Source organism: Engystomops pustulosus, chromosome 2 (genome assembly GCF_040894005.1).
Source record: "Engystomops pustulosus chromosome 2, aEngPut4.maternal, whole genome shotgun sequence".
Taxonomy (NCBI): domain Eukaryota; kingdom Metazoa; phylum Chordata; class Amphibia; order Anura; family Leptodactylidae; genus Engystomops; species Engystomops pustulosus.
In genome coordinates, this window is record NC_092412.1 from 242,754,641 (window position 1) to 242,779,876 (window position 25,236).

A 25,236-nucleotide genomic window follows, 5' to 3' on the forward strand; every position below is an offset into this window, starting at 1 on the left:
TATGGTAACGAGTAAACAATCTGCAATGCTGATGCCAGATATTACCGCTGAAGCTTTTAAAATTCCTTATCTAGTAATCTAGAAGGAGAATCCTATGTCTTGAGACACAATGTGCATAGTTCATGGTGGAGGGGTAGTTATATCATCCAGACATCTGTTCTCAATCTGTGTACAGACATCTATACTGGACAGCTACATTGTAAATTTCTCCAAATCTTCTCGATCTATGCATCTGGATAATGCATGGAACAAATTGTCTATTATAATGTACAGAAGCTACTTAAAGGGAGGTTACAGTTTCATGGTAAATTTGCAGTGCAGTATAGTAAGATTCTACAAGAGTCAGCTTAAAGTTGGAATTTCAGGGACCTCAGTAACATTATGGGGCAGATTTACTTAGCTGCACGACCCCTGAGTTGTGTTCCCTAACCAGAATGCACAGCTGCTGCTATTCACTAAGATCGTGGGCCCGATATCCTGCATCTGTTGCTTCCCCGATCAGGTCCACCGGAGTTCACCGTCTTCTTCCCGGTGCATGTAAGTGCTTGGGCTTGCGACACAATTTAAATGTTAAATCCCACACTTAGTCCGAATCAGTTGGATTGTCCGATGACCCATCACCCCCTCCACCCCCCCCCGATTTGTGTCGCATGAAAGCCGGCGCCGATTAACCAAAATCTGATCGCGTGCGCCAAAATCCCCAGTTAAATGCACCGGAAATAGTTGGAATATCTGACGATCAGAATATCAGTCCGCGGACCCTTAGTAAATGAGCCCCTATGTCCCCTATGGCTCCAAATTAAAATGCAAGAGTTCGTAGCTCCTTGCTCTATCCTAGCTTCAGGGATGCACCAGCCATGAGATGAGTTGAGCCTCTCGCCTAAGGCAGCAACACCTGCAGCAAAGTAATGGGCACTTACTTTGTGTGTTATAGGTGACATAGCAGCACTGGAGAGTGTCATTGGGGCACATGTATCATAGGTCTGTCTTTGTTCGTCTGTTTTTTGGGACTTTTCTTAGCCTTTTTGGGAAATTGCTTAATTTTAAAACAAAAGTCGCAAAAAGTCGCAAAAAGTTGCAATCAGTTCCAATTTCTACACTTGATCAGGGGCAGTCATAGATTTGGTCGCAAAATTGCGACATTTTTGCGGCTTTTTAAAAATGTCTCCACTTTCACATCTGGATTGAGGTGATAACTCAGGGAACACTGCAGACTGTTTTAGGTGAAAAAATAGTCGCAATTGAGCACATGAAAAGTCTCAAAAATTAAAGGAAAAGGCAAGCCAAAAGTTTGATCCATTTTATCCCATTGTCCATCTAAGGACTCAAATCTATCTCATCTTTTTCGATGTGTCAGATACTAGTAGAATGTTCAGAAGCTAAATAAAGCATAGATAAGCCTGTACCCTGATAATCTAAGCACATTGTCAGCACAAAGCATCTCATTGCACTAGAGGGATCATGAAGTGTCTGCTTAGAGCGTCCCCTCACACTCTGGAATACTACACTGACCATCACTGTGTTATAGGCTCTAAAACCGCACTAAAACTGATAAAAATTGTAAAAGTAAGTGGTTAAAAGTGATGTTTATTAAGTAAACATCACTAGGGGATTCAAATTTGAGAACTTTCTTTCATGGAAAACCCCCTTGTTTGAAATCCATCCCATTCTATGAGGGACAAACCAAAATTTTCTGCAACAGTTTTTGAAAATCCAGGAAAATTCAGGTCTGTTGCCCAATATGAGACCAATTGACACGACCATAATGTGCCTCCATGCAACCTCCTATACAAAGCCTTTATGTGGCTTTAAAAGCTATCAATGATGACTATACTATAGGAGGACATGTCATATGGAGGTCTTGAACTCCTATTTGGTAAGGTACAGTACAAGCCTCATGCAGCTTATGGCCTCCAAAATATAGCTTCATATCATGTAAGTCTACAATATGTCTGTGTGTATGAGGTCTTATTGTTGTCCCTCACCAGAATTTTAATACAATCCTATGTCCTCTCCCTGGCAATACATGAAAGAGATCCTCCAGGCATCAGGGGGCATCATGTCCCATCAGAGTGAAACCAAAGCCTCTGCCCTAAAAGCTTTTAGCTCCAACAACCAAATTAAAGCAGAAGGAAAATTCTCTAATTTTTCAGTTGTAATTTTAGTCTCACCATCAAAAATCCCCAAGGTCACAGGGAAAGCCTGGGAGATACCTTCAATGCTTGTCAGCCATCTGCTGTGGGCTGGGATCTTGTATGGGATTTTTAATAAAAACATAACATTTTGGAGAGCAATCAAATTATAAAAAATGTAAAAAAAACCACAGAAGCAAAGACAATACAATGGTCTTCTGTTCAGTGGAGACAACATGTTCTCTCCTTGGTTGCACCACATTTGTTAATGCTAATTTTCAGATGAACCCTAATGAGGTCATTACAGTATCAGCCCAATAGCTAGAGAGGTCAAAGTTTATATGGAACCCAGCAGGGTCGACACCAGGTTGCAGTGAACTCACATGGCGGCATTAAAAATTCCCAAACTAAAACATGATTATTTTATATACAGCCGCCCTCACCCCCTATGGATTCATTATAAACAGCCCTTCTCGCCCCCATGGATTCCTTGTGTACAGCCATATATGCCCCCCAGCAGCCCTGGGTTGGGTATGCCCAGTGCTGGTGCCGGTACTGGAACCCAGTACAGAGGGGGTTATCTCCTTCTAAGGAAAAAGAAGGGTAAAAACATATATATTTAGGATTGGGCTCAGATGTTCACATATATCCACAGGATAAAGAATAAGATGCTGAAACATGGGAATTTTTTTGGGAATCTTTTTTTAGTTTACTCAACAAATATAGTGGTCAGTAGGGATGAGCAGACTAGAACCAGCGTGTTCCGGTGATCAAACCTGAACTTCAGCCAGAAGTGTAGTGTTCAGGTTTGGCATTTGGGCTCAGCTCTGCTGGTATTAGCAACATTCAGTGTTGGCACCAATGTAGGATGTTAACCCTAAAAATGCCACTGGTGCGTTTTATAAATGGTGGTAGGGTGCAGGCAAACGGTGGTATTTAAATCTCGGCATTTAAATGAATTTGACACCAGTTTTTAAAGGGTTTTCAAAGTATTAAAAGGGCTTACACTCACAAATGTTAGCATAGACTCTGGCCGTTAGAGGTCAGCTGTCTTTGGGCTTTGGTAATCAAACTTTTTTTTAAGGTTTGGCCAAACTCGAATCTGAACCGCCATTATGGTCATCACTAGTGGTCAGGCACGCTCATGCCCATGGTGCTGCTTTCACCATCTATACGTCTGCCTGAGATAGCTGAGCACTGCACTTGGCTGCCTCCAGTTGGCCCTAAAAGTATGAATGTAGAAGCATGATACTTGCTGGACCCTTGCTTCTATTCATTAGATGGAATAGGATGGATCGTTATGGGTCCTACTGCTGTGACATTTAGCATGTTATTCCCTCTGCTATTCCCTAGCAGTACAAACTCACAGCTAATATCCACTTGATAACTCACCACAGCTTATATGTAAGGTCCAAGACTGATGGGTGTGAAGTGAGACTGTCCTGGTGCCCATGAAGTCATAGGGGCAGATTTATCAAGCTGTCTGAAAGTCAGAATATTTCCAGTTGCCCATGGCAACCAATCACAGCTCAGCTTTCATTTCACCAGTGCTCATGAATATTTTAAAGGGGAGCTGTGATTGGTTGCCATGGGCAATTGGAAATATTCTGACTTTCACACTGCTTGATAAATCTGCCCCATAGTGTTGTGTGATGCACAGTACATACTTCTTTGTGTTTCATTCAAATAAGTACAACTCCTTGTATTCCAATTCTGGAGTCTTCAGGAGATTACAGAGACTGGGCAAGTATCGGCATTGCAGGACTAACACAAACAGTTTACGCTCTCTGCAGTATTGCGGTATTTTGTCCTTGACCTATTCGCATTTCGGCAGTGAGAGGAACATATGGACCAAATGGTCGATGAAGTGAATTTTAATTGTCAGCTTCTACATTATCCTCTCATAAATTTGTACAGTTCGGCAGAACCCCATTGCCAGGCAGATAAGTAAGTGCTGGCTGTTAGGTTGCAAATCGTTTGAGCCATGTTGTGTTATTTCTTCAGTCTTGGCAGGCCAAACCGTCAATCGCTTTACTCATGCCAACGCTTTGGTCCTGTTCTGTACAATAGAAATAAAACAACTTTCTCCACTTTCTTGCTGGCTGGATGTAGTCAGTCTATTTGTTATCTCTGGCCCAGCCATATAGTGACTTCCCTGCTGTAGCTGATTATCCTCTACTATTCGGGGCTATGGCCATTGGAGAGCTGCCAGAGTCTCACTGATCCAGGTTATGTCACTCACTGCCTATCAATGGTCCCAAGCTCAGCAGGAAGGATGGGGAAGGAGAGAACTGCGGAAGTTCAGGGAATGTCAGAAAGTGTCTGTGTTTCAGAGTTTGCTGAGTATGGAAATATCCCTGTGTCCTCGGCTCTTGGAGCATGTGTAGGTCCGGATGGTGTCTAGGTCTAAGTGTAATATCTAAAAATGTAATAATTCCAATGAGAAAGTTAATATTTAGGAACATTGCCAAAGTAAATCTCCCATCAGACTGCCCATCCCTAAATCTATTGTTAAATAAAAAGTAAAACAGTAGAAACAATGGTCACTTTCCTCCCCTTAAACACCCTTAACGTCCTACCTAATGGGTATGACCAGACTCTTGATATATTTTAAGACAAATATTATTGACCATACAGTAGATCAATAGTATTCATTTCTAGTCCTTATACCAACTATTGGAAGGCCAGTGTTAAATATTGCACCAACTGGAGGAGATTAATCTGGTCACTCATTATTTGGAGACCAATTTTGTCCTCCACCAATAATGGGCTGGTGTGTCCACCACCAATTGTTCCTCACTAGAAGAACATAAGTCTTCTTCTGAACTAATCATAAATTCATATTATTACCTAGTAGTTTTCCAGCTGGGAGGGAACAACAGTGGATTTTGCGTGGGAAGTGTCTCTGGTCACTAATTAGCACACTAATCAAATTCGTCTCCAACCGATGAGACAAAACATTAGCCTTCAACTCATGGGGTACAATATGAGTCTGTGATTAAGAGTGGATAACATAAGTCTTGTCTGAAGGGTTACAGCAATGGTCTAAAACAGATGTTATGTAAAATAAGTTTCTGATTAATTTCTCATTAGTTGGGAGGAAAATGTGTCTTCTCTTAGCGGGGGAATCGCATAGTCTCCATTGGGTGTGGAGTCACTGGCCCATGATTGGTGGAGAACGACACTGGTCTCGGAGGATTTCCGGAGGACAGCACTGGTCTCTAAGTTTTGCTGGAGGACAACACTGGTCCCTGAGGATTGCTAAAGGTCAACACAGTTCTCTGAGGATTGCTGGAGGACAACATTGGTCTTTAACTATTGCTTTAGGGCAAAACTGGAGGAAGCATGATCACAAAATTTTCTAACCGTTGGTGGACAACTCTGACATCACGTTGGTGGAAAATATAACACAAGTGGGGAGATTTAATTACTAGTGGTGGTATAGGACAATTTTCTTCCAATCGTTGAATGGCAGCACTGTTTTTGATTGGTATGGAACAACGGTGATCTCCACCAAATTCATTGAGCATAGTGGCAGAGACAGTAATTGTGTAGCAAAATTGACACACCTGATGAAGAGCTTGGAAAACCATAGACATGATCAGGTGCTTTCTATAATTCTTTCATACCTAATCTTGCAACCCTTAGTTACGGATATGAAATTTATATCTGCTCCCCTCACAATACTGTCACACGCTGCTGTGTACAAAGGCCCCATTGTGGGTCATCAATAGGCATTAAACCAGTGAAGAGTTCTTTTGATTGATGAGGACGATCCGTCTGGCATAATCTTATTATACCATTTACACTGCAGAAGCCTAATGTGTCAGACAAGCCTCTGGGACCCCTGTAGATATGAGGCACTGGTTCCATTCCACCTTCAAGAGCTACACTACTGATTACTTCCAATCTAACCTATTACATGAACTCTACTTGACAGGTTTCTACAGTTACAATCCTACAGGGCCCTAAACTTGCCAATATCTGGTGTACAGATGTAGCGGCAGAGTTCAATTTATGAGATTGGGAAAATTGAATGTGCAAATTCAACACAATTTATCCTCTTTTACCCAAATTGTGATCTGTTTTCACTTGGGAAACAATATGGATTTTGGGATTTTACTATTTGCTTAGTTTCTAATGTATATACACTCACACTGGTAACAGGATGGTAAATGTTGACGTCTATGGGTGATCTAATATAGTTCTGAAGCTATATGAGCCATAATACACTTGGGTTCAATGAAACCAGGTGTCACGACATCACACATAGTACGGATTACTCATACTCGCCATTAGTAAGTCTATTATGATCCCGCTATTCATTAACCCCTCTACGGTCATGATAGTTCGACCCTCTACCCATCACTTTAGCGGTCACTAATGTTGACATTGAGGACACATAATTTGCCTAATTGGTTACAGGCCACTTCATAGAGAAATGATTAATCAGGATGAGAAAACACAACTTCGTAACACATTATTTTCTTGCTATTTAAAGTGGTTTGAACTAGTGAACCGAGACTCAAAGGCAAAGTCTATTTTGATTTGGATTCGGCTTCCAAGTAGTTTTCAAGTTGGCAGTTTCAAAATCAGCTTCCCTCGTGTTGTTTTTTCCCTGCCAAGAACTCGAAATAATATTTTCTTTTTTTTTATTTTTCTCTTTTTTTTTTTCTAAAGTGATGATCACTCTGGAAAGTCAGGAACTAATAAGATATCCATGAGATGAACCAAACAGAGTCATAGCTGGTCTTTCCTTTACCTTGGGAAAAAAAACTCTGCTCGTTGCCATGACCATATATCAATATACATTGGCACTCTAAGCATGGCCAAAATTGGTGGCCAAACTTCTCACTATGTTCTTTGACTTTCACATTGTGAACAAATTTGTCTAGTCTGCATTTCCCATGGAGATACTCCCAATGAGTATCAATGCAATGATAGCCATTCTATCATGTCTGTCAAAGAGAACAAATGGTAAAATCCTTAAGATACCTTATTGGCTGCATCTAATATGAGAAGAGCCATAACACAAGAATCCCATGGTGGTTCCTTGCGTTTGCAGTATCTCAGGATCCCTACAGGCTCCCCATCTACTGGGTACCTTTAGGCTTTCCACCTTGTCTATTATTTAACTGAGTGATGATGTATCTACCATCCAATCAGGAAACTTGAACTAAAAAAAAGTTTTCCAAAAAAAGGTTGAAACCCTCATAGATCACTACCTCTGTCTCTCTCTGCCTTATCTCTGCAACTTGTAATGGTCCATCTTGAAAACCCCTTCATTGCATACAGCTATAAATTCAAGAATCAAAAAAAGAGGCCCAACTATGTAACTGGATGTCATGAAACTCGAAAACCTTCAATGAAAGTTCCAGCTACTGGTGTCCACCAATATAGGAGATATTGGAAATCACATTGCTGCATACCAGTACCTACATCAAAAGTTCTGGATTTTAACCAACATATATTTGAAGTCTGGAATCCATGGTGGTCATTTTGGACTGTAGCTTGGAAAGTCAAGAACTTAAAGTCAGGCTAAAAAAACTTAGACCGATATGTGCTCAGTGATACCACAAATCCTTACTAAACCATCTCTGGACTTATAGACAGATAAATAATCCACCAAAGTCGTCTACTGTAGGTCAACCACCCTGGAAAGAATGGTGCCAGAATACTATTGCTGGACATGTACAAGTTCATCGGACCATCAAATGGTCCAAACCATATGCTCTTGGATTAACAATATTTAAGCTCTCAACTACAGGATATTTTTACTGTTGTATTCTCATTCTGACGGAGGTCAAGCCATTAATCCTGTTTACATTATGGTTGGTCTGAACTGTCGGAGATCTCTTGTTGATACAGTGTTGGGCAAGGTTACGAAATCATCTTGCAGGCTATACTGATAGCAGTGGGAACAAATGTGGAAATTCTGAGAAGTCTGGATGTTCTGGGTCAAGGACACCACTTGTACCAGTATAATATCTATTATAACTCTTCTACAGCACATGCGGTGGTATGGTCCTGGTCAAATAATTGGGAGTCATAATAAGGAAATACGGCTTATTCATTTTACATCAGATCCAGATATTATTGTCAACATTATTCATTATTAAAAACTTGTACATCTTGTTATTTTATTGACATTTTAGAAAATTTTATCCCTGTTGTTATAAATATGCCCCAAGCTAAGGTTTAATGTTAGTAAAAGCTGAATATTTTTGTTCTGCTAGGTTTAGACCTTTTGACCCTTGTAATAATGATGTCTCCCGGTCTTAAATAGGTTGTCTCCTGTTGAAAACTGTTCTATATACCCAATTTAAGCAATGCATACACTTTAGATGTAAGTAAAACAAAAGCACCAATTACAGGAGGGCTTCCCGATTCCCGAATTAAGGATCAAGTCATTGGTTGTCAACGACCCAAGTCTTCTGCTCTTAGGATGTCACCCAGTTCACCATCAGAGGCAAAAAGCAAATGGATTTTGACATGAAAAATCTTTGTACACCAGAAAAAAAGGGGCAACAATGTTGCTTTAATGATGTGATCCATTCACAGTATTTTGCACAGCAATAGCCAACCACCTAATATGAAGCATATCTTCATTCTAGGGCATTGAAATAGCTGCAGTTCCCTTGTAATGACCTTGTAACTTTCCATTACCCAGGGCAAAGGTTTAGTTCAATGCAGTGACTTTAAGTGGCTTGACAACCCTTGACACCTAGGACCATATCCAAGTTACTCTTGGCCAAATGTGTCCATAGCTGGTTACCAAAGCATCATTTCAGGGAAAAATGGGGAAGCACTGAATCAGCAGTGAATATCCTTCAACCCTGTGATCAATAAGGATTCTGAGATCAAGCCTCCACTGACTATCCAGTGAAAGATTATAGTTATGATATACCATCACTACTTGAGATTTGAATACCCCTGCATTGGAATGCACCAGGGGCTCCAACTCTGTCTTTTTGGGGGAGGGGATAGGGAAATCCAAAAAAAGCAGCCTCCCTATGATATTCATATGTCTTAGGGCACGTCAAGGCCTTGTGTTATCTGGCCTATATCCCAGCAGTCTCCCGCAAGCACTGTGACTGTTGGCTGTTGTGGAGAAGGCACTGTTACTATTGTCTACTGTAGGGCACTGTGACTATTGTCTACTGTAGGGCACTGTGACTATTGTCTACTGTAGGGCACTGTGACTATTGTCTACTGTAGGGCACTGTGACTATTGTCTACTGTAGGGCACTGTGACTATTGTCTACTGTAGGTCACTGTGACTATTGTCTACTGTAGGGCACTGTGACTATTGACTAAAAGGGATCACTGTGACTTTGCTACTGTGTGGGGCCACTAAGACTATTGGCTACTGCGTGGTGGCAGTGTGACTATTGGCGGGGGAAATATTGGCCTTGCTGGTGTCTCAGGTTATTTTGCACTCGAAGGCTGATTGTAATTGTAATATTGTATAAATATAACTACTAAACTGATCACTTAACTGATAAGGAGTCATTATATTTATAGAGTAGCATAACTACATTTGGCCCATTTAAGAGATCTACAGGGTTGATGTGGCTCCGGGTGAAAGCGAGTTCGACACCCTTGCCTTAGGGTATATTCAGAAGATAATGGTTGACTTCATGAATTATTGAAAGAGACACATAATAAGATCTGTCAACAGCAGCTAATCTATTGATTCTTATAAATGGTAATAATATTTTTTTCCATTTTTTACAATCTGCTCATTTTTACAGTAGATTTTTGGCATTTATCTGACTTTCAACTCTTGAACACGTCTACTATACCTCCACCTGAGATTTCGGCAATAGGACACTAAAGCAGAACATAAAAAATTATTTCTCACATTAGAGAACCCGAGCACAATATATTACATTCCTACCTAGACCAAAAACCTTATTTCATAGAAATTGTTGGAGGAAAGGGTCAAGAGGAGGTGAAAGTGAGGAGAGAAGTTACCGCATTGCGGCCGGTACTTATCTGGCTCAGTGAACCATGTGATTTGCATTAGTTGGGTAAACCCCATGAGATGTGCATTGCTCAGTGTAATTGTTACTGTATACATAGAGCCTCAATAACATATAGTGATAGTTCATACCTATTGTACAATGTAGAGTGTATCATGTCCATCCCTATAATGACCCCAGGCTGTGTAGTAAGTAACCCATCGTGTGCAGGTTAATCCCTCTCTTAATAGACGGAGAAGTGCAGGCCTGGAATTCATTGCCGGGTATTTTGGTTACTAATGCAGCTGTTTAGAGTGTTTGATTTGGCTACAGAACAGAAACAGCACTACATACCAATTTCATGAGCGACGGTGAAAGCTGCATGGAGGCCGTCATCTTCAATTACTGCACAGCTGCGCTCCGGAGAGCATATGGTCCCCACGTCTGCCATTCCCAGGGTATCACATGAATGATGCCCACATAAATCCTGCCCAAGAAGAAGGAAAAAAAATAAGTCACGCAAATCTTGTTTTCTTACGCTAACAGTGAGTAACAACGTGTTGTCAGCCACTTTACACAGACAAACCCTGCGGCTGGTGGATGGGAGTCTGGACCGGTGGATTACAGGCATCACCTGTCTCTATAACAAGCACTTCCTTGCCAGAGAACGTTCACATTTTCATATTATTTAGACTGAAGTGGTAGAAAAACAAGTGTGATGGACTGAACTGGAGATATTCATAGTAACTGACGCTTCTCATTGTATATATAAGTTAGATACAAAGCTCAGGACCTTCTAAGTCTCTTTGAAGATACACAATGGGTTTGTATCCATTTATTGACCATGCGATGTCATGGTCAATTTACATTATTTTAGATGCATAAATTGGATGAGAATTGCTAAAATGTGATCAACTTTACCAATGTCAGAAAGGCCCACCACAGTACTGAGTGCTCTAACATAGTAACAGAGGCTCTATGAGACCAATCTCTTAGGTTATTACCATAGGGTGTAAAAGCATAAGCTCTTATCCAATACCAAATCCCACAAGGTCAGCATAAGAACCCAATATGAAGGATACTAGGATCTATTTGATGAAGAGTGAGCTGGCAATTTATGGTCATCTAATCTAATTTACAAGTTTCGGACTGGCCCACCACAAGTCTCAGACAGGTCAATACCATAAGACAACTCAATTTGGAGGCTGCTAGGATAGATTTCCTAGGGGTTGTTCTAGGGTGGTTCCTCATGATCATTGTATCTGGTGGACCCAATGAATCCCAATCTGATAATGATTTACTATAATGGTACAATTATGTTGGTGGTCAACCCACTGCATCTACTTTGGTTTCCAGAATCAGATGATCACTATGGACATCGCGTATTGCATTCCAGAAATCCCCTTTATTTCTTTAGTTTTGCACCTATATAATTACATAGACCCATTTGGTATGTTTTCATATCTCCAATACCTCCAATTTCATACATTTCATACAGGATTTTTGACAAAATTGAGCCATGTTCCATTGCATTCAATATGATACATGTACTCCACCCTTTAATGTAATGCTTCTAGAAGATGTAGAAGAATACAGTGTTGGGTGAAGAAAATAAATGTCTGATTATTTGGGGTCCATCAAAACAGAAGAATAGGTCACATTTTTGAATGGAGTCACACATGCACTTACATGCCTCTTAGTTTTTGGAGACAAATTCAACCAAAGGTCCCTATGGACTTTGTGTCCTAAACACCCCTTTCCTGATAATATTCATGGTGTATTCACATGAGGCACAGAAATCCCCTAAAACATTAGTATTCCTCAGTTTATTGCACACGTTTCAAACTTTGAGCGCATACACAGTGGAAGCAAAATGTAATTCCCCTTTTACAGTGATCAAATGGTCAGGAATCAGAGAAGAATCTTCAGACTAAATGAGTACAAAGGTTAAGCCTGTGCCTAAATGTGTCAAAAACAAGAGAAAGTTTGCAGACTGTTTCCATCGTGTGGAGACAGGGGAGTAAACCCTGCATCTCCATAAGAGCTGAGATGGCCGACCATCTGGTCCAGATTTTGGTGAGGCAAGTTGTGTTTCAAAGACTATGGGGCACATTTACTTACCCGGTTCTGTCGCGATCCCCAAGGTGCGTTGTCCGACAAGGATGAAGTCCGGCGCAATTCAATAAGATCGTGCGCCCGATATCCGGCATGTGTCGCGTCCCTGCTGAGGTCCGCCGGAGTTCACCTTCTTCTTCCCGGTGTATATGAGTGCATGTCTTGCGACACAATTTGAATTTTAAATCCTGCGTTTAGTTTAAATCAGTTGAGTTGTCCAATGGCTACGCCCCTCGATTTGTGTCACATGAAAGTCGGTGCAATTGCGCCAAACACCCCTGTTAATGCGGTAATGCGGACCCTTAGTAAATGTGCCCCTATGTGCAGAAACTGGTGGCAAACAAGGGGAAGATTGCAGCCTGTGTCCACTGGGTGAAGATGGGACACCCAGTTTGGTCATGATGTGGGGAAACACTGTCTTCTCACCATGACCATGCATAGTAGAAGTCAGTGATGGTTGTAAACTATCTGCCATTTTTGTGGCTAGCTCCTGACCACCATTTACGGTCGTGTGCATGAGGTCTTAGATTGTATTTTATTGTGGCTACTTAAAGTGATATGGGCACCTGTAGGCCACTCCATAAGGATAAGTATCCTCAAAGTGAACGACAGGTACCCTTTAAATGAATAGTTTAATACAATTATCCCAACTCTGAAAAGTCCCTAAAAGTGTTTATATAACAAATCCCCCTTTGCCATATCTAAAAGCACCCACAATACCAAATTAATGACATGATCTGCTTCACATAATAAGAGGCTTAATGCACTTGTACTCTGTTCCTACCATGATCTCGCTTCCATGCCAGGTGACACAGCATGTATAGACATCCCTGAAATAAAATCACTATAATTCACATAAGACACAAGAATGCAGATGGTCTACAAATTCCTGTTTTATAATAGAGTGTGATGTTGAAGCATGTCTATCACCGAGCTGCCGCTAGGAATCAGTGGGGCTGAAGTAAAAAGATTAGACGTGTATCGGTAGCAGCCTCATCACAGGTGACGGGATTAACATACGTGTATGAACGGTCGAGGATCCGGCTGATTTGTATTAAGCCATTCACTCGGTGCCATATGCTCTTGTTATTTTTTTTATGGTTTATTTTTAACTTTATCATCTCGAGATTTTCAGGAACGCTGCAACGGGCTGATAAGGAGACCTTTGATTTAATTACAAAAGACTTTGGTATCGGAGGCACTTGACTGTAATTTGTGAGACCGGCTTCTTCCCTCTGCCCGCCACTGAGAAAATTTGATTTTACGCTGTTCGGTCAGGCACTAATTGTTCCCATAAAAATTCTCTGTACACCACGTCTGCTCGAAAGGAGCTAAACATTATTATTAAGAGCTTTAATGTTTTTCCGAGATATGTCACATTCCCCTGAAGGATTTATAAAACAGCAATGAGACAGGGAGGACGGAACGAGGGGGAAAAAATGTTGTTTTCAATTCTACTTAAGTGGAGACGTTTTCCAAGGGTTAAGGGTAAAAGGTCGGGATTTAAGGTCAAAGTGACTTGAAAGTATAAATGAAATATTTAGCTTTCACTTTCCTAGCGATTTGTTTCAGGGTCCATTCAAACGTTCCGTTTTTCAGATGCAGTTTTTGGCATCCAAACCAGGAACGGAGTGACAATATGAGGAGGAGGAGGAGCTTCTCTCAATCATATGTTCTCACCCATTATGATCCCCTCCTGCTTTTGGCTTCAAAAACTGCATCTCAAAAACTGAACGTTTGAACGCACCCTCAGCGAGTGCCGTTTCTCCTTGTGGAAAGGAACAGAGCAATGTTCTTTGGGTAATTGGATATGCAGATTAGACAATTAAAGGTGTTTTCCATTAACAACTTATATCCCTTAGCCACAGGATAAATATCCCTTATATTGGGGGAATTGTTTCAACTGCTGCAGCCAAGACTAGTATCGGACAGCGCCGGGATTTTTTGGCTGGTTAATTTCCATTAAGGCATCATTAAAGGAAACCTACTACTACAGATCTATCTATTAGGGTAGATGCAGTGGTAGGTGAATCTAAAGTATGTAAGGATAGCCCTTTTTTTGCTAATCCTTTACTCCCCTCCATCTTTTCTAATCTTTAATCTAAAGAGGCTACTGGGGGTGGAGTACCCGGAGCTGAGGCTACATGGCACAGCTACTCCACGCTCCAGTAGCCTCTTTGATCCTCCTACCCAGACATCTTCAGCCAGCAGCGACGCAGAGCTGCGCGCAGTTGTCCGTGAAGCTGGAGTTTTGTGCATTGCGCAGTATCTCCGGCCTTGGAGCCGAGATTGTGCAGAGGCTGGCCTGTATTCTGTGCATGCTCAGAACTCCGGCTTCGCGGCTTCGCGGACGAGTGCATGCAGCTCCTTGTAGCTGCACGCTAAAGATGTCTGGATAGGAGGATCAAAGAGGCTATTGGGACGTGGAGTAGCAGTGCGGCTTGACCTCAGCTCCTTATACTCCACGCCCCAGTAACCTCTTTAGAAAATTTGCATATTACCCTCATTAAAGATTAGAAATGATAGGGGGCTAAAAAGGGCTATCCTTACATATGTTAGATGCACCTACCTTGGCATTTTCCCTTATAGGTAGATCCATAGTGGTAGGTATCCTTTAACAGAACTTGCTACTTGCTTTCCGCTCTATCAGAACAGAGCCGTGACTATACTTTAAGTATATATAGTGAGTATGATGTACACCCTGTCTCATCATTGGTTCAGTATACTACTCTACTCCCTCCCCAAAGCAGCTATACTGTGTATAAACAAGTCTATCACAGACAAAGCAAGAAGTCAGAGCGTAGAAAGAGAATTCTATTACAACATACCGATTCCTTTCCCGAAGGAGTTAAATAAGCATCACTTTGGAGGAGGTGGATAGTGGGTCATGCGAACTTACATCTTTCATGTATCTTTTATGCTTTAACTCTCCTGAATGAGATGTTTTTCACCTCTGAAATGAAGACATTGTATTATCCCCTCATTATTTCCGGAGTCTCTGCCCAAGGTCAAAGTGATGACCATGAGCACCGCCGCTCGGAGGATGCCGAATACTGCTGAATCGTGAATCTCCACGAAGCAAAGGGACGGGAGTAAATAATGTGTCACATCCAGGCCAAAAATAACAGGACGGTATTTATTCAATGCAGTAACAGTTCAGATTAGGAGAATGTAGATCTTTCAGGTTACGATGACATTAAGTGAGACAAACATTCCCATTGATTCTCCTCTATACCGAGTTCTCTTTTATTATCCTTCTTATGTAACCAGCGCGTATTATATAACACATAGATTTACCTTTCAGGATGGATTTTTACAGTCATAGTAACCTCCAAAAATATCATGGTAACTTGATAATAAAATTACGAAGCAACAGATCTATTACAAGATGATGTGCTATTTAAATCCTATCGGGAGGACATGGGTAGTCCGCCAGCCAAGAATGTTATATACACTGCTATAATAGCGTACCTGGCAGTATACAACTATTCTAAGCGTGTGTAATACTTGGCCATAGACCTATGAATGTCAATCTCTATGACATGGACCCCCTAGTGTCTATGTGCATATTCCTTAGCTTTGCATAGAATCGGGCAGGGAGGGGAGGAAGCTGTCGAGTCTCGAAAACCATATATATTTTTATCTAAATAGGTCAAAAAAAATCTCCATTTCCTAATATATCTTGATAGCACTCCTAGCTATGTTGGTGTAGAACAGAGATCCAAATCTTCTGAATTCATTACTAGTGAGAGTTTAGGAGCTTCCGTCATAGTGTTTATACATAGAACATCCCAAAATATCACAGTAGGTAGTAGCCAAAAAGTTTCAAAAAGTTATCAATATAATGGGTGTAATCCACTAGGGGGACTGTTTTGGTACACTGGCGGTTCTAAGTACTAGGGGCTATACCAGTCTAGAAAATGTCTATTTTAAGTCCCCTCCTATACCCTTATTTTAATGGAACAGTCAAAAGGACATCACTCACGTTTCTTGGTCCCACTGATTTCAAATGCTTTCAAAAGTTACATGAAAGTTTTTTTCATGATCGATGGGAGTCTCAGTAGTTGTATTTCTGCTAATCTAGTGAATTAGTGTTTATCCCCTAGGGTCTGACCACTGGGACACCAGAAATCGGTAAAATAGGTGGCTGAAACTTCCCTGAAGTTTTCCCTAAGTTAAATGGAGCACAAGTGCACCAGTGCAACCTACTTGTCATCCTCTTGTATGGGACTTTCATAACAGTCATAATATAGAGCACCCCAGAAATTCCAGTCCACCATATTTCCGATCACTGAAGGTCCCATCAATCCCTAATGATCTATATATATATATATATGATATGGAGGCTTCAGGTATAGAAAATCTGTGTGCCTGGCATATAGAGATATTGAGCAACCCCACCGCAAAAAAGGGCATCCAATAGAGGAAAGGTCTAACTCTAATGAGGGCAGGGTCAAGCAAAAAGTGTCTTCGTCAACTCTACAAACTTCACGCCCATTAATGACAGCTGTTAAAAACTAAAGAAATTATTATTTAATGATGACATAATGCATAAACAATATAGACAGGTCTAACAGCTAACATGGAGCCCTCAAAGAGAGGGGTAAGCTCTCCTTGGCACCATCCACTTTTGTTGCAATCCATGCAGAGTGAAATATTACCAAGCCAGATCTAGGAAATTGATACAAGGATCATGGATAGAGTGTTGAGCAAGAAAGGTACACAAGGAGAAAGAGGGGTTTCGAGTCTCCCAGGGCCACCAGGTGCCACCATTGCATTAGATCCTACAGAACTTACAGACTATAGGAAATAATACCTATATGGGCTGCACGGTGGCTGAGTGAGTAGCACTTCTGCCTTGCAGCACTGGGGTCCTGGGTTCGAATCCCACCCAGGTCAACATCTGCAAAGAGTTTGTATGTTCTCTCCGTGTTTGCGTGGGTTTCCTCCGGGTACTCCGGTTTCCTCCCACACTTCAAAACATATTGGTAGGTTGTTTAGATTGTGAGCCCCATGGGGACAGGGACTGATTTGATATGCTTGTGCAGCGCTGCGTAATCTGTGTGCGCTATATAAATAAAGAATTATTATTATTATTTCACGTATGTTCTATATATTCATCAAGGACAATTTGGCGGACATGACAGACACGTTGTAATGCTGGCATTGTATTTCTCTGCTTCATAATATACAGATGTCCTGAAATCTGGAGCTCAGATTAATATTGATTTTCAGATGAGAGCTGTAACGTGTCATTGTTCCAGCACCGGTGGAATAATGTTACTTTCATTGATTTCCTTGGGTGTGATATTACTTTTGATGTTAAGTTTCTCTCACATTTTTGGTAAGTTTTCATTTTTATTCCCAGAAAACCCTTTTAACAATGATATAGAAAGCATCAGTGCATCTACTATATGCTTGCCAAAGCAGTTGGTTCATCCGATCTCTATGGTAGTCTGTGTGACCCTGTCCTAGTCTTGGACTTAACTAGGCCCTAGTATTTCCTATGTTGTCTAGTTGCTAACGTCTACTTTTGCAACCCTCTGCTGTAAATTTGAGCTACGTAAATACTAGTTTCCATCATTAGTAGTTTAAAGATTGGGCATCGACAGAATGGACCTTCTGACCACAAAGACCAAGACCCTACTAATGACTCTCTCATTAGATAGCAAAATTTGGCTAAAGTCAAATGGTCAACATGCCTGGACATCTTCTTTCTGGTCTACATAGCTTCTCCACCTCTCCATAATGGCTGATGAAATCTCAACACCAAGAACAGAAGTGAGAGTACCAGGAAGGTTGACTATTCATGCCTAATATTGAGTCAAATCTTGTCAAATTTTTGGTCACTGAAAGGTCTTGAGCATTGTGGTCTCTCTTATCTCCAGTATACGAAACCTCTTTTGTGAACGCAAGCCATAAAGAACACTATTTTGAAGCCCAAAACACTTGGATCTACCACCAATATATGACATTCTATGTATAAATATGCTCCTTACTACTTTGCCATATATTAGGTCCTGAAAGCAAAGCTGTAAAACCTCATTGTGCATTCATACCTCTCTCAGCTTAATACGTTGCGTTCCATAATATACTTTTTTAGAATATAATTCAGGTTACACAAAGGCCTTAAGGTAGTATCATAAGTGTCGGGATGGATTACCGACTAACAACAAAAGCCAATGCACAAAGTCACCCCAGGTAATGTTTATGACAAATCCCAAAGTGCTATTTGTGCACGGGCTCTACATTCTCCGGTGTTCAGCTAATGCATACCTAGTGCAATTCACAGCTCCCAACCAGTCGTGAGATGTATTTCACTGACAGATGAAATGCAAATATTATTTCTTTCACACATAGACACCAAGTTCAAAGCCGCCTTCCCTGGTAAACAGGAATGGAAAATGTACCTCACGCATTTGCTTCATGGCGGGTAAACATGCCATTAGAAGACGACATCTGGACGTTTCAAAACTTAGCAAAGGCAACAGTCCCAGCCCATGAAAACACTCGGATGGTAGTTTGGCGTCTAGTTTCCTAGTAACCAACTTTATACATGCAAAACACATTTGCTAAAAGTTGGACAGCTCTACCCCCCCTCCGAAAAAAAAAAATGCTGAGATCATTCCTGAATCTTCATCTCCAGGAAGATTTCTCGGTTTGTGATTTGTATGCATTGTTCATATAAAAGAAAAGGTTAATTCAGGCGAGCCTGCCCAAATATCATTTTCCCTCCGATATTACAATACTGCAGACATCCTTCGCTGCAAATTCCAAAGCCGTTGCTTCATTGTTCCAAACATATTTAGGAAGCCAACTTCTCCTGGGATTACGGTACCTTGGACAAAACCGTTTCAGCATATGTTTTGAGTTAGTTTGGTGAAGTTTACGGGGCCTACCTATTATGTATCGAGCACGTGAAAACAAATGCTACATTGTATATTTTACCATCGTTTTGTTTATGGGAGCTAATTATTTTTTCATCTTAAGGAGACCACTTGCCAGAGGGAAGATGTCCAAAGGTTAGACTCAGAAGTTCTCCTTGAGTTTCTTAATCAGATTAAGAGGATCGGGACATCTGCAGTCTCACAGTGACTTATAAATAGAACAATGAATTGTGTTTGGGTCATAAAGTTTCACCTTAACAGGATGGATCAGCTTATATAGATTGCAGGAAGAATGCACAAGTGCAGAAAAGCAAGAGTACCCGCTAAGAAGCAGTTCCAGCTCTGGAAGTTATGCCATGCCATCTGGACCAGTGGTTTCCACAAGAAATTCCAGGGACATTTTTTCCAAAGCTCTGATGTGGAAATGAATTTATAAACTCTCAGGCTGGCATGCTACATCTAACGTGAAAAGAAGAAACCGGGTGAGGGCCATGCATTGGAAAATGGTGATACTGTCTCATTTGAAGAGTCTAACGATTGACAGATTTGTCAGGGTCACCAAGGACTATTGAGCTTTAGAATTAGAATTGGGCCACCATGGGAGATGTCTTCCTCTTCAGTAGTCACTGTACAAAGAGTGACTGTTGCAGAAATATACTTCGTGGGCAATTATTCTTACGGTCTGATGATATTCTTCCAACTGAGAATGGCAAAATGTTTTCAACTATTTCTTCAATTTTTTCCTTCATTCTATTTAAAAAGGTTCTGCAATAGGTAAGGTGTTAGGAACGTGGCAATAAACACTATAAATGTAGGAAGAAGGAATTGATTTATCTTTTTTTCATACAAAAACATCTAACATTTTGTTAAAGGTGTATTTAGTAGTGTCTGGACTTCTTGGACCTCCCTGGGCAGTGTTTCTCTTAAATTGGTTCATCACTTCAGACCTTCTCTACTTGTTAGGAGATAAATTGATATAAAACGGGTTGTCCTGTCACAATATTTTAGGGGTATCCACATCATAGGGGCTTACTTAGTGATTGGTGGGTGTCTCAGTGGTAAAACCATCACTGATCACGTGAACCGGTGTCTGTTCTACCCCTGTTACACCCCAAAAGAATGGGGCAGCGAAGTGACGGATGCAGCGGGTTGGTTGGTAGTGCTTGACGTCCAAAAGTATTACTTAGCTCCCCACCTGAGATGCCTTCTTGCCCGGTCTACTTTGTTAGCGTACTCAAGGTAGATGGTTATTGTAAAACTTCGGGAATTGCCTGCCTACCACAACTTTTGTTTGACTTCTGCAAAGTTATCTGTTCACCTATTGGCTTATATGGCATTTTCAGAAAATAGTTGGCATAGATGCTGACTCACATATAAGCTGATGTCTGAAAGATCCCCCATGATTTCCTCTCTTTATAATCCTGCATTTAATGAGGGTTTGGCCCCGAATGCCTAAGCATTGATTTGCAGATATTTTGATATGCAGATACAGTGGTTTATAGGACTTAGATGCCCCACTCCTTTCTGAACATTCAGTCCAAGTTTCCCTAACCCCTTGACACAAATGTATACTATTAATGTGTCCTGTGGCAAAGTGTGTATCTAGAGCAGGGGTCTCAAACTCATTTTACCTGGGGGCCGCTGGAGGTAGATTCTGGGTAAGGCTGGGCCGCATCAAGTTTTCCACACAAAATGTGCTTACAAAATATCATTATTCAGATTCAAATGTCATGGCGTCTCCCAGCGCAAGGAAAGCCCCGAGCGGGGAGACGTGTTTTCTCTATGAACGTGTCCTGTGCACCGAGGGGTCCCAAGCTCCTACCACACTGAGCCCAGTCAGGGACACTCCATCCCCCCCTCCCCCCCCCGGTACTTGCCTCCCCGTGTCCCTCCCATCGAAGAAGATGAAGTCGCCGCTCTGACCTGCACCAAGTGCGTTCAGAGCGGCGACTTCATCTTCTTCAAGTACCGGAGGGAAGGGGATTAACCGGTTACGGGCCCTTTACTGTTTTTTCATGTCCATTTTTCACTCCCCACCTTCAAAAATCTATAACTTTTTTATTTTTACACGTAAAGAGCTGTGTGATGGCTTGTTTTCTGCTTAACAAATTGCACTTCATAGAGATGGTATTAAATATTCCATGCCATGTACTCGGAAGCGGGAAAAAAATTCCAAATGCAATGAAAATGCATTTGCGCCATTTTCTTGTGGGCTTGGATATTACGTCTTTCACTGAGCGCCCCAAATGACATGTCTACTTTATTCTTTGGGTCGGTACGATTAAGGGGATACCAAATTTGTATAGGTTTTATAATGTTTTCATACATTTACAAAAATTAAAACCTCCTGTACAAAAATTATTTTTTTTGATTTTGCCAAATTCTGGCGCTAATAACTTTTTTATACTTTGGTGTACGGAGCTGTGGGTGGTGTCATTTTTTGCGAAATTTGATAATATGTTCAATGATATCATTTTTAGGACTGTACGACCTTTTGATCACTTTTTTATAGATTTTTTTATATTTTTCAAAATGGCAAAAAAGTGCCATTTTCGACTTTGGGCGCTATTTTCCGTAACGGGGTTAAACGCATTGTAAAAAACGTTATCATATTTTGATAGATCGGGCATTTTCAGACGCGTCGATACCTGATGTGTTTATGATTTTTACTGTTTATTTATATTTATGTCAGTTCTAGGGAAAGGGGGGTAATTTGAAATTTAATGTTTTTTTAATTCTAATTTTTTTTTAAAAAACTTTTTTTTATTTTTATTTATACTATTTTTCAGACTCCCTAGGGTACTTTAACCCTAGGTTGTCTGATCGATCCTATCATATATTGCCATACTACAGTATGGCAGTATAAGGGGATTTTCCTCCTCATTCATGTGCTGATAGCACATTGTAATGAAGGGGTTAAAACGAAATAGCCTCGGGTCTCGGAAGACCCGAGGCTACCATGGAGACAGATCGCTGCCCCCGGGGGAGCGGCGATCCCAGGTAAGATGGCGGCGCCCATGCGCCGCTATCTTTTTGAGGCTGCCGGCAGCTTTGCCGGCAGCCATCGCTGTGAAAGCACCCGCGATCGGTGCTGGCACCGATCGCGGGTGTTACCGGTAAGCCTTTGCTGCAATATGCAGCAAAGACTTACCGGCTATGGAGAGGGCTCAGCCCGTGAGCCCTCTCCATGCAGCGCGACCCGACCGCCGCCGTGAATACACAGCGGGCGGTGCTTTTCCAGGTGGGGGCCGCAAAATGTTGTCCCGCGGGCCGCAGTTGGCCCGCGGGCCGCGAGTTTGAGACCCCTGATCTAGAGGATTCAAAGGCTGAACTCTCCCAGGGTGGTTGTTTGAGGCATAACTAAGCAAACACCCATTGCTTACCTCCGCAATCGATGCTGCGTCCATCCTTGGCAGTTAACTTCATGAATCCAAAGACACTTGAGAATTAAGTGTGAAGTGAATTAAAATGTCCTGGGCATACAACTAGTATGATCATTCATCTAGATAGGTCTTGACTGTGTTACACCCTCAACTAGCTAACATTCGGAGAAGTCAAAACTGATGACGGACTTCCTTTCAGTTTCCTCCACATAAACAGGCGAAATATGTACTACCCCAGACAGACTCATTAAGATGCTCCATGTCAGTCGGAAGCAATAAGGTTGAAAAATGGATAACTGACCTGGAACATAACCATCTATCAGAGATTATGTAACCCTGGTCAGGAAGACCGGAGAAGGAGTCAATGAACCATGGGACATCTGCTTTGGTAAATGTAATAGCTCCTGCCAAAATGTATCACGAAAATATTTTCACAGTATCTACGTAAATCACTCCAGTGGAAGTACGAGCAGAGTACCTTGAGACCATTCTTTACTATAGACCGTGTTTGCTTGAGGTCCCTAAACAGAGGTTCTATGACCACAATGTTTATTACGGTAACTTGGAAAGTCAGTTTTGGTAAAGACGAAGATGTTGGACACAGTAAAGGTACCCTAGTATTTATTTGAATTCTTCATTCTCTTCATTGAGTATTTTTGGCTTATCCTCTTGAACTGGGTATCTGTTAACCTAATTCCCTGCAGCTTCCTCACACTTTTAGGCTTCTGTGTAGGAGAGAAAGATCTGTGACATAAAGGAACCCTGCACTGGGAGGAAGATGTGTAATCTCATTCGGACCACCGTAGATCCTACAACCACCTCGTTTCTTGATGTAGAGGAAGATGTTGGATTAGCTACTGATTGCTTATTGCCTGACCCCTTTCCCATGTAAAAAAACAGCATTATTAGGGTGTGTAGTTCAGAAAAGACATTTATCTCCAATGACTCATCTTCTTAGCAAAAGCTAAATTAGCATATTGCTGACTAAAGGGAATGGAAAGCTGCCCAAGTAATAGTCACATCACACTTTCAACAGCTCAGATGTGTTAGGCAGATTTCTGTTATTAATATTTTAATTACTAGAGAACTTTAGTTGCTCCATTTACCAACTTATCTATCTGAGGTTGTGCTGGAAGTCCTACTATGGGGATCACCACTGATGACAAGAAGAGGTCTCCCATGTCTCTCATTTGAAAGGAAATATTGTTGGTCACCCATGGAAGCTGTGTAAATCTCTTTGGGAATACTATCAGTCCCATGGACCTCGAATGGGGGGAAAACACATTTACAATTACCTCCTTTCAGACAGAAAGCCCCTGTTGTCATGGCCAATGTAACCCCTAGCAATCGAACATTTGATACGTAGGATACATTTCCATTGTAAGACTATGCCTTTATAAGTCTGATAAGATAAAAACAGTGAACTTAAAACTTACATTCAAGAGAAAACTCTTCTTGATGAAGATTTCAGACAAGAAATACTTCATTCTGGCATCAAATCTCAACAGCATACAAAATGGTTCTGTGTTATCGCCCTGGCCATGGCCAGCCCAAGACCAAGCGACACAGCCCATGAGCAGGCCATACACCTTGGACAAAACATTGAGCAAGAAGCAGAGCCTAAAGCCATCAATTGTGCTTTAAGTCACTGCCTTCTTGCAAGACTTCTGTCCCATTCTGAAAGCAGGATCATACTAACTTCTGTTACATCTGGTAACATGGCCAACACACAGCATGTGCAATGACTCTTATGGACAACAAAAGTCGAGAAGAAGACAAACCCATTTGTAGGTTACTTTGGAGCCATTTATTTATAGGGTTTACATCTTATGAGGTGATTCACAAATAACCTAATAGACCTCATCATCAAGAGGTACGGTTAGATGAACCTTAAGGAGGGATTCTGTACATATTCGCAGGTAAGGCATAACATGCTGATCATGGAGTTCACAACATCGAGAGCTCCAATGTTAAGTAGAATGGGGATTTATCATACTCCAAAAATAGAACCAAAGTAGTTAAGTTTTTGGCTGTCTGCAGCTGAAATTCCTAGTTTCGAGGATCAAAACGATCATATGTAGGGAAGAGAATCAGCAGCGCTCCATAGAACTCAACAATGCTTCAACAATGATTAATAAAGAGTGATTGTCGAAACGTTGCTGTGTTTGGTGAATAAAGAATAACACTTTCTATGGAGTGCTGCTGATTTTCTTTTTTACAATTTAATGTACTCCCAAATGAATGGAGTGGTAGGTCGAACATGTGCTCTACCATTTCATTCATTGCCGGAAGCTGTACTACTAGTCATTAAATCCTACAATTGGCTATCCCTCTCGCTGTGCCATAGAAAAAAATGGAACAGCAAGGGTGCATGAGCGACTAGCATCTTTTGAAGGCCCATTGTTGTGATCGATGAGTGCCCAATCCTTGGACTACTCTAATCAGGAAGTAGTCCTCTATCTTGTGAGGAGGAGATAGTCTGCTGTCACCGGAATTGGGAAGTCCAATCACAACAAGTTGATCTCCCACAGGCTGCATAGGGACTAACTTGCTGATTGATGGTGGTCTCTGTGTTGGAATCCTCACGGATCACACGAAGGGGGGTCCGTTGTACCCCAAATAAACAGTGCATCGTGCTGCTCTATTCATCTGACGTAGATAGCGGAATGCCGTACTCGTCTATCTCCGTCAATTCCTTAGACAGGAGCTGTAGCACATGTATGTCACTGGCCACTCCATTATTTTGGAGTGCAAT

At 41.4% G+C, this 25,236-nt stretch overlaps 1 protein-coding gene across 1 annotated transcript in view; it reads right to left on the reverse strand.

Moving 5' to 3' along the window:
* ADAMTS5 (ADAM metallopeptidase with thrombospondin type 1 motif 5) overlaps positions 1-25,236 on the reverse strand; it is a 76,467-nt gene that overhangs the window by 47,557 nt on the left and 3,674 nt on the right. Inside the window, exon 2 of the mRNA XM_072138599.1 lies at positions 10,451-10,583. Coding sequence (XP_071994700.1) covers positions 10,451-10,583 — 133 coding nt within the window. The remainder of the gene's footprint in view (positions 1-10,450; positions 10,584-25,236) is intronic.